Source organism: Podarcis melisellensis (assembly GCF_964234715.1).
Source record: "Podarcis melisellensis genome assembly, chromosome: 13".
NCBI lineage: Eukaryota > Metazoa > Chordata > Lepidosauria > Squamata > Lacertidae > Podarcis > Podarcis melisellensis.
This window is the reverse complement of record NC_138545.1, coordinates 8,698,003-8,713,535: the sequence shown is the minus strand read 5'-3', so window position 1 is coordinate 8,713,535 and position 15,533 is coordinate 8,698,003. Positions and strand designations below refer to the sequence as shown.

At 39.9% G+C, this 15,533-nt stretch overlaps 1 protein-coding gene across 1 annotated transcript; it reads right to left on the bottom strand.

Moving 5' to 3' along the window:
* Positions 1-7,491: 7,491 nt before the first annotated feature.
* Positions 7,492-15,281, bottom strand: LOC309355999 (vomeronasal type-2 receptor 26-like; the record flags this gene model as incomplete). Its single annotated transcript, XM_081887174.1, has 6 exons — positions 7,492-8,393; positions 9,741-9,867; positions 10,963-11,190; positions 12,977-13,843; positions 14,254-14,545; positions 15,109-15,281. The coding sequence occupies 6 exons, from the start codon at positions 15,279-15,281 to the stop codon at positions 7,492-7,494; spliced, it is 2,589 nt and encodes an 862-aa protein (XP_081743300.1).
* Between the last annotated feature and the right edge of the window lie 252 nt (positions 15,282-15,533).

Below are 15,533 nucleotides of genomic sequence, written 5' to 3'. Positions count from 1 at the left end.
GTAGTACATTTAAGCAGGGATATTTTTAATAGAAACAGTGTGAAGGGTAAAGTGTTTTGGAACAAAATGCCATTGAAACAACATGCACCATGAAGCCTCCTCTGTAATGCAGATTTTTTTTCAGAATAGACATCAAGTCTTTCCATTTCCCTAATGCTTATCCCCAGCACCTGATGGCGTGAATTCTGGAGTTTGAAAGTCCATCACATTTTGCTATGAAATGAATCAGTGCAGGGTTTGTTATTTTAATTTTAATCATCATCATCATAAAAGGAAACAATATGTATCCACAAGGGAAGAAAATCTTTTAGAAACTGGAAGACAGGCTTTGGCACAGCACTAGTTATCACTGTGCATTCTCACTATGGGAGACCAACCTCCATATTTACAGTCTGTAATTTTCAAAAAATGCAAGAGTCCGGAAGTGATTAAATAGAACCAAAAAGTTTTTTTAATCTATTATTTAAATGATTCTGTGTGAACCAACAAATTCATTTTCTTGAAGCACACTTCGATCTGACTCTTCAGCCAAAAGTAATCTCACAGATCAGTTTATGTCAGTGATAATCTAGGGTCAAGCCTAGGGTTCACAAACTAAAATACCTTTAAAAATGAGAAAGGAGATTTGGAGGGATGTGGATTCCAGGGAATACATTGAAAGGATGATGATGGTGATGATGATTAACAGGCATATCTAATGCTTCCAATAATGCACAAGACTAAGAATGTGATTGAGAAAGAGGAGTGCCCAGAGTGAACCAGGATGGTTTTTTAACAACTCAGAGACATCTTGGAGGAGGTCCAAGATGGCGGCTGTAACAACTTCTCCTCCGTGAACCCTTCTGGATTACAAACCTTTTATAGCCTTTTACAGCCTTTTACAGACGTTTTTATAGCTGTTCCTTTAGACTTTTAATTATTTTACCTCTGTTAGAAGTTTTAACTGTTTTATCTCAACTGTTGGCCAGTCGTGGCCATTATACGTATTAACAAGGATATTCAAACCTTCTGCTGAGAAAGCCTGCTGCTGATTAGAAACGCCGCCTTGAAGACTGGGTTATGCTGAGCAGTAGAAGAGGAGTAGCAGAAGAGTTGTGTCCACAAAAGATAAGTTCTCCTTTTATCGCTGTTTATCTCTACTTTTAACCCCCGCAGTCAGTGAGACAGTGACAAATGGGTCATGGCAAGCGACCAAGATCTGCTGAGAAAGGTTGTTCTCCTCCGAGAGTAAAGCAGTTAAAGCTTGAATCTCCCTCGCCACCTACTAACAATAACAGCCAAACAGAGCAAGTAATTGTTTCTACCGTCGAAACATACAACCGCTTTTGGCCGCTGTATGGTCAAGGGGAGCTGGAAAAGCCAGTTGATTCAGGAGGAGATGGAAGCCATAGGGAAGCCCTCCTCCCTGACACCTTAATTACACCCTCGCCGTCACTAAAACAGGACGCATCAGGGCAAACTGAATCAGTACCTGATCAAATACAACTAGTAATCAGGACTTTAAGCTTTATTTTCAAGAAATTGGAAGGGATTTCTTCATCTTTGAATAAACTCTCACAAGCCCTTCTGACTCATCTACCTTCCTCAACTGAGCTATCTAATTTGCATCAATCTCCTGTGCAGCTTGTAAGTGCCTTAAAGAGACAACATGACCAGAAATCTCACCTTAAGGGTTCTAGAAGCAAGCTGCCACTGCCCCAAAGGAACAAGCAATCCTTGATTTTTCAACCAAAAAAAATATGTCTATCCATTTTTTCCCGTGACGCCCCCAGACTTAGGTGGAATAACCTGAGGATGGCTAAACGGTACCTGCGTGATCTGCTAAATATCCCTTTTTTCCAGATAGATCTTATATCTGTGGTACCCTTAATTGCCACGCCCTGGCCAAGGAAATTTATGCTCTCCTTCCAGTCTGCAAGGATCCCACATCTTCTTGCAAGACAAAAAGACCGGCTGGCAGCCTGGGAGATTGTAACAACAAGAGTCTTTAAGGACACGAGTGTCAAACCTCTTTTTGCCAACATCTTAACCGGCAATGAATGCTCGTTACCTCCTTCTGTTCCTGTTATAAAGGAAAAAATACCTAGCCGGGTACCCCCTGTTCCACCTGCGATCCCAAGTGTCCATCTAGCTACGCCGAAGAATGATCCAATTGCAAGCGGAGATTGGAATATCCCTGAAGAGAGAAATCTTATCTCCTCCTATGGAAAACTCCCTTCAGAAGAACAGCAGGCTATTCTCGACAGATTGGATCTACTCAAACAAAGACTCTTATCGCAAGGGGACCCCTCTATGCTGACGAGAGAGGAGAGCAGGCGCTCCATGTCGCACAAGGCGTCCCCATCAAATGCCTTGATAAGCTTTCAACCCGCTACTTTGTTACCCCCTACTGATCTGAATCAGCAGTCACCTGTTGACCAACAGCACCAGTCTACCGTGGAGGAAGTCGATAAACTCAACACTCCCGTCTCAGTCCTTATGTCCAATCAAAATATGGAAGTTGATAAATCCTTTGCTTCAATGCCAGAGCTAGAATCTACCCTGTCTGAAGATCACCAGGAAATGATTATGCATGTACCATCCCCACGTTCACGTCCTTCAATACATCTGCGTGATAATTCTTCTCCATCTGCGCAGCAACTACAAGTGATGGCTGGAACACCTCTTAGCGCTACCCTGGTTAAGACTGACAACTCTGACGGATCTACTAGTATAGCCCATCAACGATCTACCACTACTCACCTCAATGAACAGCATCCGACCTCACTAATTTTGCCTAATTCTTCCTCCCCGGCAAAGCCCTCCTTGCCTGTTAATGTTACCAAATCATGGATTCGATCAACACAGAAGACCCTATCCGCACAAACTAAAATTACTGATTTCTTTATGGGTCCTCCTTCTACCTCCAAGAACGTATTAAACAACTCAAAGTGACAATTACCGAGACAGCACAAGGATCTGACATTATCAATACTTAGCTGGAACATTGCTGGTTGGAGAACCAAAAAATCAGATCCCGAATTCAGGAAGTACATAAATTCATTTAATATCATTCTATTCCAAGAAACATGGGATGAGGAAGAGATTATCATAGACGGCTTCGATCTTCTAACACTTCCGGCCTCCCTTTCCTTGAAAGGCGGTCGCCCCAAAGGGGGTCTTTTGATTGGGATCTCACTCCACGCCAAACTCACTCTGGTACGGGCTTCCCCGCCTTTTGCTCTATCTGGACTGATCACAGAAGGGAAGTCCTCATTACTAATTACTAATGTCTATCTCCCCCCTGAAGGCTCTGCACCTGATCTTGATTGGAGATGGGAATCATTTGAAGATCACCTATTGTCATGTCATACCAAATGCCTTAACCCGTACTCCTTAATTGGGGGAGACTTTAATGCTCGTATTGCCACAAATTGGGACCTATTAACCAAGTCCAAATGGTGGACTCCCCCATGCTTGGACAACTTTGACTTGGAACATGCCAGAATTAGAACTTCAAAGGACAACAGAGTAAACAAAGCAGGAGTGACCCTTTACCAAATGGCCATTCGCCTGAATCTAGTCTTCTTGAACGGCACCTTCCCCCCCGACATACCGGGGGAGTTCACTCACCTGGGACTTGCATCAAACAGTGTTATCGATTACTTCTTGATCTCCGCAAATTTGGCCGTTAATGTACTTTCCTTCCAAGTTGAAAACCAACATTTCAGTGATCACCTTCCAATAGTGACCACTTTGTCATTGTTCCGGTGCCAGAAGGACTATAAACACTCAGTCCTCCTGGAAACCTCATCATCGACCAAAATAAGAGGGATCAAATGGTCGGAGGCTGTGGCCCAAAAATACCAGGAATTTTTTCATAGGGAAATCATTGCCTATCTACCTCAAACAAGTACTGATTTACAAGATTTCAATTCGGTTCTGAAACTTTTTAACCTTCTCATAACAAACCTTACCACTTTTTTTACATCACCTCCTCAAAAGGCAAAAGTGGCGCATTGCAGTACTGGGGCCCCTTGGTTTAACACCTCTTGCAAACAAGCAAGATCCCTTCTTCACTCTATCTATAACGAATACAAAAACTCTAATGCCCAGGCTCTACCACCCTCCTATTTACAAGCCAAAAGAGCATATAAACAGACTTTAAAGCTGGCCAAACGCGAGTGGTACCAAAAGCGTTGGCGAGCCTTGATTGCGGCCTCTAGATCCCGCAGATCCCAGGAATTTTGGGCTCTGATAAACAAAAGAGGAAGGAAGTACCCACTGGCGATTATCCCTGCGCCCACATGGGAACAATTCTTGAGTAAATATTTCTCTTTGGCAGAGGAATCCAACTCACCCATGGAATTCCGAGCCGACCATCTACCTTTGTGGCCCTCTACCGACCCAGAACTGATAATGGACTTGATATTAGATCTGAAAACGGGCAAAGCCCCTGGGCCGGATCTAGTCCCTGCTGAGGCTATTGTTGCACAACCGAGGTGGTGGGCTGAAATTCTGGCCAAAGTCTTTAATGCAATTAACTCTACGGGGCTTATCCCTAGGTCATGGAAGGAGGCGGTGATAGTACCAGTCCACAAAAAGGGTTCCCCCACTGACCCAGAGAACTATCGGAACATCAGCCTTTTGTCTATCATCGGGAAAATCTATGCAAAATTTTTATTGTCTAAGCTGTCCCATTGGGCATACGACTCAAACTTGATTGGCCACGAGCAAGCGGGCTTTAGGAACAATTACTCGACCACTGACCATATGGTAATTATGTATCATCTTGCCAGAAAATATTCTGCCCCGAGTCGGGGGCGCCTATGTGTTGCTTTCATAGACTTAAAGGCCGCCTTCGACAGTATCCCACGAAACTGTCTATGGAAGAAATTAGAGAGATGGGGCATAGATAGAAGGCTGTTATGGCTTATAACCCAATTACACCACGGGTCGTCGGCTAGAGTGAGACTTACACTGGCGGGAAACCTATCCAATGAGGTCCCAATAAATAGAGGTGTGCGCCAAGGCTGCATTTTGGCCCCACTCCTCTTCAACTTGTTTATTAGTGATATGAAGCTCTTTCTGAGTGAGTCTCAAGCCAACATTCATGCCCCCCGCCTAGCTGATTTTCGCTGCCCTCTGCTCTTATATGCTGACGATGCAGCGATCCTTTCCTACTCTAGAGTCGGTTTATGCAGAGCTCTAAAGATTTTTGCGGCTTATTGCAAACTCAACCACCTGACAATTAATTATGGAAAATCTAAAGTACTGATCTTCACCAGGTCTCGGAAAATTTACAGCTGGAAGTTAGATGGAGTCCAATTAGAACAGGTTTTCAAATTTAAATACCTGGGAGTCTTTTTTCACTACAACCTAAGCTGGAAGCCACAGATACAGTATTTACTGAACAAAGGGAAAACAATACTTTACACTCTACTCCAATTTTTTGCGGTCGACGGAGCCTCCCACATCCCTTCTGCATTGAAGGTGTACCACGCAAAAGTGGTTTCCACCCTCTGTTATGCTGCCCCGCTCTGGGCCCCAGGGTCCAATTTAACATCGCTGGGGACATTGCAGAATCAGTTTCTCCGTCGCCTCCTGAAACTCCCCATGTGTGTGAGCAACGCAGCCATACGTCTGGAGTTAAGGATTGCATCTTTAGAGACGGTCATCTGGAAGCGAGTCTTTGGCTATTGGCTGTCCAGCTGGCATAGGCTTCCCAACCATTACCTCTTTCAGTGCCTCTGGCGGGATGACTTTGTTAACCCGTGGGTAGGAAAAATCCATGCTAAACTTCTGACCTTCGGAATTTCCCCAGCGGACTCCTTAAAGATGAACCTACGCTCAGCCAAAAGCCTTATCGAGCAAAGATTAGCAGACATTGAAAATCAACACAACCTCTCCAGGGGTGGGGGTGTCTGCTCCCCCAGGTATCACGGAATAACCCCACCACTTGGCCTTCCATCATACATGTCATCTCTTTCATCTGTACCACACCGACTTGCATTTATTCGTGCAAGGTTCAATGTTTTTCCATCGAACCTGCTGAGCCACAGATTTTCCAAGGGTTTGGTGTCTCCGCTATGCGAGTGTGACGGGAAAACAGTTGAATCTCTTCCACATATAATGTTCAACTGTCCCTTACATAGAATAGCTAGGACTAAATTCCTGGGTCCTGCTTTATTGCGCTTGGTTGGCAGGCCTGTTGAGTCACATGCCGCACTGCTTTTGCAGGATACAGATCCTTCTGTAACTCTGCAGGTGGCGAGATTCCTGAATGCGGTTATCTCACACACAAAAACCACCAAAAAACGACAACAACAACAAAAACTAATCGGACAGTTATGATGAGAGTGCATGATGGATCTCGTCTCCAGTTCTCCTTTTTCTGTGAACCGTCCCTTGGATCCTTCCGGGCCCCAAGCTGTTATTTGTCACTGCTCAACGACCCACCCTCGCATCGTGGTGTTCCCCTTCTGTTGTTAGATGTATTGGTTTTTTATGCTTCTGTGCTTTTATGTTTGTACATATTTTATGGGCTAATAGCCGTAAATAAAATTTGAATTGAAAAATTGAACAACTCAGATATTTATAGATTCAAGCATTTCTTTCTCTCTCTCTCTCTCTCTCTCTCTCTCTCTCTCTCTCTCTCTCTCTCTCTCTCCACCTAAACAGACCTCCCGCACCAGCAGATAAATATTAAAAATGTGACACTCCCTTCTCTGAGGTTTGCAATCTAAAAGGCATAACACAAAAGGAAAGGGGATTTGGAAGAATGTAGAGAGGGAAACTCTCTTTCTGTGGAACCTCAAATATTCTGTGATGTGTGCTCTTTGAAGAAAACTTCACAAAATACATAAAAGAGCTGGGAAGCTATCCCACCAATGATGAGGCCACCTGGCTGGTATCACTCATGTGGAAAAAGAAATGGATTGTTCACTGAGCACCTCAAAGTATCTTCTGTGCAGTCAACCGGGGATTTCAGAAATATCAATAGCCACAACATCATAGCCTCCCAGCTTTTCTAAAAATTCAGACCTTCCTGTGCTCATCCTTAGCTAGAGCTGGCTATTATTGGTGATGCCAATACACTTCTACAAGAGACCCCTGTGAACTGTTTTGAGAATCGAAAGATTACAAAAAGATGTTATTAATAGTAGATGAGAGTGCTGAAACTCTGATTTAAATTCTGGTGAATACCGGGAGTGTGGGAGGTCAGAAATGAAACTGATGTGGTATAATTGGCTGTCTCTGCTCCTATTTCCAGCTATCTAAGGCATTTGAGATTATTTTTAATGGCTTTCAGACTTGGTTTTTTTTTACTTTTCTAGTGCCTTCGAAAAAACATCTCTGGCTTTGATTAGCTACACCCTGCTCACAGGTCTTCCTCAAGTTAACAAAAATCCCACCACTGAATCCAGGGTCACTTCTCCCATAACCACAGCCTTGGATTCATGCAGGAATAAAAAATTCATTTAAAAAAATAGGGGAAAATAAAAGAAATGTTTACATCATTTTCCTTATTAGTTGTTCTCTACTGTTTAGCTGAGGCCTCAGCAAAATGATGTAGCATTTGGGAACAAAGATGCAGCCCAATAACCCAGCACTGGAGGCCAAGATGGAGAAGATCTCCACAGCCACCATGTATTTTCCTTTCGTGCTCAGATAGGTTGGAACAAAAGAAAGCCAAACACTGCAAAACAGCAACATGCTGAAGGTAATGAACTTGGCTTCATTAAAACTGTCCGGTAATTTGCGAGCTGCAAATGCCACAATGAAGCTGGCAATGGCCAGGAGGCCCATGTAGCCCAGGACACAATAAAACATAGCAACAGATCCTTCGTTACATTGCACAATGATTTCTGTGGTCACAGAGTGCATATCTAAATCAGGATATGGGGGAGTAGTTGCCAACCACAAACTACAAATATTTGCTTGAATAAGACAAGAGGAAAGGACAATGGAGTAGGCCAACCTTTTCCCCACCCATTTCTTTATGTTTGACCCTGGCTTAGTGGCCATGAAAACTACAACAACAGTGACAGTTTTGGCCAAGATGCAGGAAACTGCCACAGAGAAGATCATGCCAAAGGTAGTTTGTCTCAGAAGGCAAGTCACTATTCCAGGTTTTCCAAGGAATAGAAATGAAGAGAGAAAGCAGAACAGAAGGGAGATGAGGAGAGTGTAGGTGAGGTCTCGGTTGTTGGCTTTCACAATGGGAGTATCTTTGTGCTTCACAAAAGTACTAAACACTAAAGTTGTAACAATGGAAAAAAACAAAACAATTGAGGCTAAAGTGATCCCTAATGGTTCTTCATTTGAAATGAAGTTTAGAGTTTTGGAGATGCATCCATTTTTGTTCTTGTTGGGATATTGATCTTCTGGGCATCTGAAACAGTCATCCATATCTGAAAAACAGAAGTAGGTCAGATTCCAAAGACAATAATAGATTATGCTGAGTTTGCTGAGTATATAACAGTTTAATCACTTTAATGTTTCTCCTTTTTAGGTTATCTTAATGTGAAACTGGGACGTGGGTGGCGCTGTGGTCTAAACCACAGAGCCTAGGGCTTGCTGATCAGAAGGACGGTGGTTTGAATCCGCACGATGGGGTGACCTCCCGTTGCTCAGTCCCAGCTCCTGCCAACCTAGCAGTTCAAAAGCACGTCAAAGTGCAAGTAGATAAATAGATTCCACTCTGGTGGAAAGGTAAACAGTGTTTCTGTGCGCTGCTCTGGTTCACCAGAAATTGCTTAGTCATGCTGGCCACATGACCCGGAAGCTGTCTTCGGACAAACGCCTACTCCCTAAAGAGCGAGATGAGCTCGCAACCCCAGAGTCATGCGCGACTGGACCTAACGGTCAGGGGTACCTTTACCTTTAATGTGAAACTAAATTATTCTATCTTCATTGGGGCTTACTCTCAAATCTATGTAGAAAGTATTGCACCAGGAGTATTTGTTTTACTAATTATTCTTGAGAGGATAATGGCGTCAGCAGAGAAACATTTGCAAATCATTCCAAGCAAAGTACAGTGATACCTTGGTTTTTGAACAGCTTAGTTCTCGAACAAATTTGAACCCAAATGCTGCAAACCTGGAAGTAACTGTTCCGGTTTGTGAACTTTTTTTCGAAAGCCAAATGTGCTACGTTTTAAGTCCTCTGCTTCCGATTAGAGTGTTCCTCTTCCAGTTGGAGTGTTGCGTTTCTGATTTGAGCCCCCTGCTTCCGATTAGATATTTGGAGCTTATATTTGGTGCTCCTGTTTTTGCTTCTTTTTTTTTTGCATTTTTGTTTGTGTGGTTTTCCCGTTTCATTTGTTTTTGTGACTGTGTAGAACCCAGTACAGCTACTGATTGATTTATTGCATGTGTGACTGTGGAAATGGACAAAAGCTGCAAACTCAAGAGAACCATTAACAGAACAACAATAGAGGTAGTAAAATTCATGTTAAATTCCTGTTTTAGAGTTGTTTTTTTAAAGTCTGGAGTGGATTAATCCATTTTTTTATTACTTTCTATGGGAAAGTGTGCCTTGGTTTTGGAATGCTTTGGTTTTGGAACGGACTTCTGGAATGGATTAAGTTTGAGAACCAAGGTACCACTGTAATATATATATATATATATATATATATATATATATATATATATATTTATATATATATATACACACACACATTTGTAAATACAGTATTAGAAAACAAGCCATATTAACACTTTCTAACAAAAAGAAAATATGATTTCATTGTCATATACCATTTTGGTTTGAAATCTTGCCTTCTGGACATGCGGCACAATCATAACAGCAAAATTTTTCGCCTTCCTTCCTTTTCTTCTGATAACCAGGGAGGCAGTGCTCATTGCAAAGAGAAATAGGAGTCACCTATCCATATACAAGAAAGGAGTCTGAGTTGAGGCTTTTCTGTTTGATGGACAGTATTAGGATCAAAATACACCAGAACACTGGTATCTCTGGAAACAATTATGTCAGTTAGAAAGTTATGTAATGCAATGTCAAACTAGAAAAATATTTGACCCCTATTCCCACACTGAATTGTCTTTATGTTTGTGTAGAAAAATATTGTCTAAGACAGCATTTTGTGTAATAAGGATAACGCTTCTTTAAAACACATGGTTTTACAATGTCTTATAATTAATAGATTTGGGGAGAAAGTACTGGATTATATAAATGTAATTGTGAAAAAATAACAATAAAAATCAGAGAATACTATTATTTTGAACTAACTACATGCATAGTGTATAGAATTTGACAAGTAGACAACATGAATGGATTATCCTTACCGTTCCTATGGCCAAAAGACTAATATTGCTGCATTGGAAAGATTAATGTACGACTCCATTTATTAAATGGACAGAAAACCTAACTATGCCTACCATGTATGAGTGGATTGTTTCTAGATGTCGACTTTAAATAGACATCTGTAATTAAACTTGGAACTCATTTATACAAAATACACTAGCTTTAAAAATGCAATAGTTAACTGTTAACAATTGTTGTGGTTATCCATTATATCCCCTCCCCCCCCTTTAAAAATGCAGTTGGTTAACTGTAAACAATTGTTATAGTGATTTACTATACTCCCGTTCCCCTTTCTCATTTTCTTATTTTCTTTCTTCATTTTTTAAAAAGACTTTTTATATGTGGTATTTAAATTTGCGGGGATGGGATGATTTGCCACTTATGCAATGCAAATAGAGACTACCCACTACTGGCTCACTAATACATTTTGAAATGCCATATATAAATGAGGTACAGATAACAACTACATTAAATATAGCATTGGGTTCTTTTCTTTTCATTGTTGCACCTAATCCTTCAGTGTAATAGATGGCCACATTATTCCCATGTCCCTGTCCAAAAAAGACAGATTGTATGTAAAAAAAGAAGTGATTATTCTGCCAGGCCACATCTATGTAGCTAATGCAGGGGGTAACAAGAATGACCAAGGTTCTGGACCTGGTTAAAACCTTTGTGCCACATGATCATGTCCTCATGAATGATGAATTTCTTTCCTTCATGAGCATTGTCATCCACCTGCCCAGCTTTAATTCGGAGGAAGGACCTGTTTGGGAATGTGACCATGTTCATGATGTCAAAGCCACCTTCCATTTCCCTTTTAGCAGTGAAGGTCATGGATTCTCCAGCTGAGTTGTTAAAGGAAATATCACCAAGAAAAGGGTGAAGCTAATTGAAGGATAAAAAGACGAAATGAGAGGAAGTAACGAAGATTTTTCACATAATGCCATGATTTTGAAACACAGTTCTTTGCTAGTATTGTTTACTAGTATTGTTTCTCAATAACCAAGAATGAAAAATCATCAATTCTGCTATAGTTGATATTGTTACATAAGCCCAACACCTGTTTCTCTCTTTACCAAGCTGTGCCAAAAGCGCATGGGATCTCAGGTGCCCACACAGAGTCTGTGTCCCTTTGAAGAACAGAAGACACAGCGGAGGCTGTCGTGCTTCAAGAAATGTGGTTTATTCTCCTATTTTCACCCTCAGTCTTTCATCATATCACAAAAAACCTCAAATCCTAGCATTTATTAATGTTAGTGGTTAGGTGGACCCCCACCCCAGTTCTGTAACAATATTAACTCCATAATATGCAAGATGTTTTCACTACTCGCTAAGTTATTTAAATTGGTGGAAAGTTTGGATCTAAAATACTCCTGGAGGTTCAAACATGAGTTAAAATAGATTACACCTATTTCTCAGAACCAAAACTATTTCAAGTAGGATTTGAATAGATGGTTTGAGTAGATAGATGGCTATCTACAGATTTATTGGGGAGAATACATGAGACACAGATCCTACCAAACACAATTTTGGACCACAGTCTGATTTTACTTCAATTAAAACTAGAGTGGAAAGTAGGAATAAGAAGATGGAATTTAAACAAATCACTATTGTATGATGAGAAGATACTAGAAGATGCAAAAGAAACGGCAAGAATTATTTAAATTTATTAAAAAGATACAGAATTGTGAATAATTTGGGATACTAGTAAAGCAGTCATCAGAGGATAGTTCATAAAACAAAATGCTATACAAAGAAAAGGGTGAGGGGGAAAATAGAATATTGAATGATTTTTTTTTAAAAAAAAAAGGAAAAAGAATTAAATAAAAATCCAAAAAAGGAAAATATAAAAACAGAAATTAAATTATTAAAATCAGAATACCAAACAAAAATTGAACAGGAAATGGATTGGAATTTAAAAATTTGGAAGCAAAATAATTTCAAATTTGCTAATAAACCCGGCAAATATTTGGCTTGGAAATTAAAAAAATGAAAAATGTAAAATTGATAAATAGGCTAAAAATAGGAGAGAAAAAATTATAGATGACCCAAAGATGAAGGAATTTGTGAAATACTATGAAGAGTTATATAAGAAAAAAGAAAAAAATAAAGATATAGAACAATATCTAAAAAGAAATCAAATAGTTGCCAATATAAAAGAAAAAATAAGAGTTAAATATCCCAGTAACTTTACAAAACATCAGAAATGTAATGAAAAAAATGAAAACAGATAACATACAATGAGAATGTTTGGAAATCATTTTAAAACCTCAACTACTTTTTCTTCTCATATATATATATATATATATATATATATATATATATATATATATATATATTCTCCTTTTCCTTTGCTTTCCTTTTCTTGTTTTTCTATTCTCTGTTTTCTTCTTCTTCATAAATTGCATTGTTATGTGTATTGTGAGATGTACAAGGTATTTTTGCTTCAGTTGCCATCATTTTCTTTTTTGTTACAAACAAAAACAGAGAGTGTTGTATAAATGTATATTTTTAAAAATAATAAAGATCAACATGGGGTGTGTGTGTGAGATGTTTTCAGTGAATAAAACATACCATTCCAGATGAGAACCTGGAAATTGTCTTATATTATACTAATGGATGCAATGTGCTATTTTTTTATTTTTTATTTTTTTAAAAAAAAATACATTACCTGCCAAGCCTGAAGTTCTTGAAGTTTGAACATTTTATGACCCCTCCTTGTTCTGTGCCTGGACCTAGTTAAATAAATGTCATGTAAAGCATGAGCCACCACATGCACAGCATTGTAGATACTGTAGCTGTGACCAGTCATGCGCCTTTCAAAAATTGGATCTGGAAGGCTTTCCAGGTTTTCCTCTCCGGTACATTGTTCACTGATGTCCACGAGGACGCTGGGGTTTGGAAAAGTACAGTCAAATGCTTGCTCCCAGAAGTCCTTCAGAAAACCATCTCCATCTCTACCATCCATTTTTATGCTCTGAAGAAATTCCTTGAACGCTATAATTGTTTTTGAGTGAATTGTGAAGCAAATGGCACCTTGGAAGAGATCAAGATCCCAGGTCCTTTGAATCCCCAACAATATGAAATCTACCTGAGTTGTTATGATCCAAACCTTTCCAAGTGATGATCTGTTCACATTTTCAGGATCTCGCAGAATGACATTAGCTGTCAGCCATACAGTTGCCATAGATTCTCCATAGATGATGATTGTATTGGCCTTGTCATCAGTAAGATCTGTATAATGACTCGACAATGCATCACACAATTCACTCCACATATCAAAACGGGGTAATTTTGGGAGACTTTGTGTGAAGGCTGAACACATTCCATTTTGGGAAAGCAAAGGTTCCATAGTCTGCAAGAAATTTTGTCCGCTCTCATCATCCACAACAAAGAGTCCAACCCATGTCCACCCAAAATACTTAAGCAGGTTGATAATCCCCATGTATTGGTGGGCTTCATTAGGCACTGTGCGGTAGAAGGAAATGATGCGACTTGTATCACTGTCCTCTTCAGTGGGAAATGAACCATAAGTGAGCTAAAGGAAATTGTACAGATATTACAGAAGTAAAACAGGAGAATTCTTTGTGAGCACATGCTTGTTTATTCAACAAATAGTTGAAGCAATTGGTAGTTTCTGTGTGAATTAAATCCAGCATCCTTGCTAGTAAATTTTTCTACAGTTATGATAATCCCTTTCCCAGGTTGACCCCCCTCTCACTACAGAAAATGGGAACTATCATAACATTTGAGGCAATCTGTAGTGAATGGTGTAGTCTTTTAGATATTTTGTGTTGTTCAGGGTTTAAAATTGTCCAGGCCTTAGACACTAAAATGAGCATCTTGAATTGGACTCACAAATGAATTGGACCCATAAATGAACGCATAAATGAACAGGAGAAGTATAGATTGTGGAAATCATCATGTCACCACATTCACAAACCCCACCTGTGGGATCTTGTAGAGGGATATGGTGTCAGCCATATGGAAAGAAGTGTCATAGCTAAGACCACCAATGATGGCTATGAGGTTTTTCTGAGTGTCACATTTGTAGTTCAGGATGAAATGATGTGATTTGAAGAGCAAGTCAAGTGTGGTACGATAGGTCATCTTTGCATCGTAGTAGCTGTCATAGATATGGAACCCAAGTGTCGCATTGGACAATATCTTGGGGTTCTCGTTTACCTCTTCTACAGCAAATGCTAAGGCAAGGACATGCTGGTAGAATTTTGTCATCATACTGCACATAAAGTGAATAATTTGAGAAATTCAGATGAGAACTGAACAATACCAGTCAACCTACATCAATATTGGTCATTTCTATCTCAAACTATTTCAGATTGAAATGGAATCATTGTGTATATTCCCCCCCCCCAAGCTATGGAACAACAAACTGTCAATAGAAAATGTGTGTTTCAATAGGACAGTTGTATACCACACTGTATTCTAATATACCTGCTGTTAATCTCCTGATTGACTTTTGCAGCCCATTTTATTATTAATAATAATACTTTCTCTTTTAATATGATACTTTTTTCATCTTTGGTAATCAAAAAGGCAGATAGAACAACTATGAGGAAATTTTGGTTCACTGTACCAAATTCTACAATGAATAGTGAAATTGGAGATTCATGGAAGATTTTTTTTTCTTTTACAACTCTTTAGAGAAAAACAAAGTTTCCTACACAAGCTCTTAGGTGTCAGTGATAAGAAATTCCCTATTGCTGGCTTTACAATCTAGAAGACGTGACAGAAAAATTGAGGGAATATGGAAGGACGCAGACGGCAAGCGAAAACGCTTACTGTGGTAATTCAAACATATTCTCTGAAGGGTGAACCTTGAAGAACTCTTCATAGAAAGTATAACAGATCTGAGAAGCAATCCCACCAATAATGAAGTCACCTGGCTGATACCACTCGTGTGGAATTGGAAATGGATTGTGAATGGGGCACTTCATAGTATCTACTTTTCCCATAGTAGGAAACAAGAGAAACAGAAAGACCAATAGCCACCACATCCTGGCAGCCTATTTTCTTTCCACATCCAGATTCCCCTTTGTCTATCAGTAACAGCTGACTGACTTAAACAGATTGCAGTGGATGATGCCTGGCTCTGCCAATACAGCAGCATAAGGAAAAATCCACAAGTCTTATTTTAGAACCAAAGCATGACAGACACATTCCTTAAATGTCACCTAAGAATGCTAACACTCTGATTTCAATTCTGG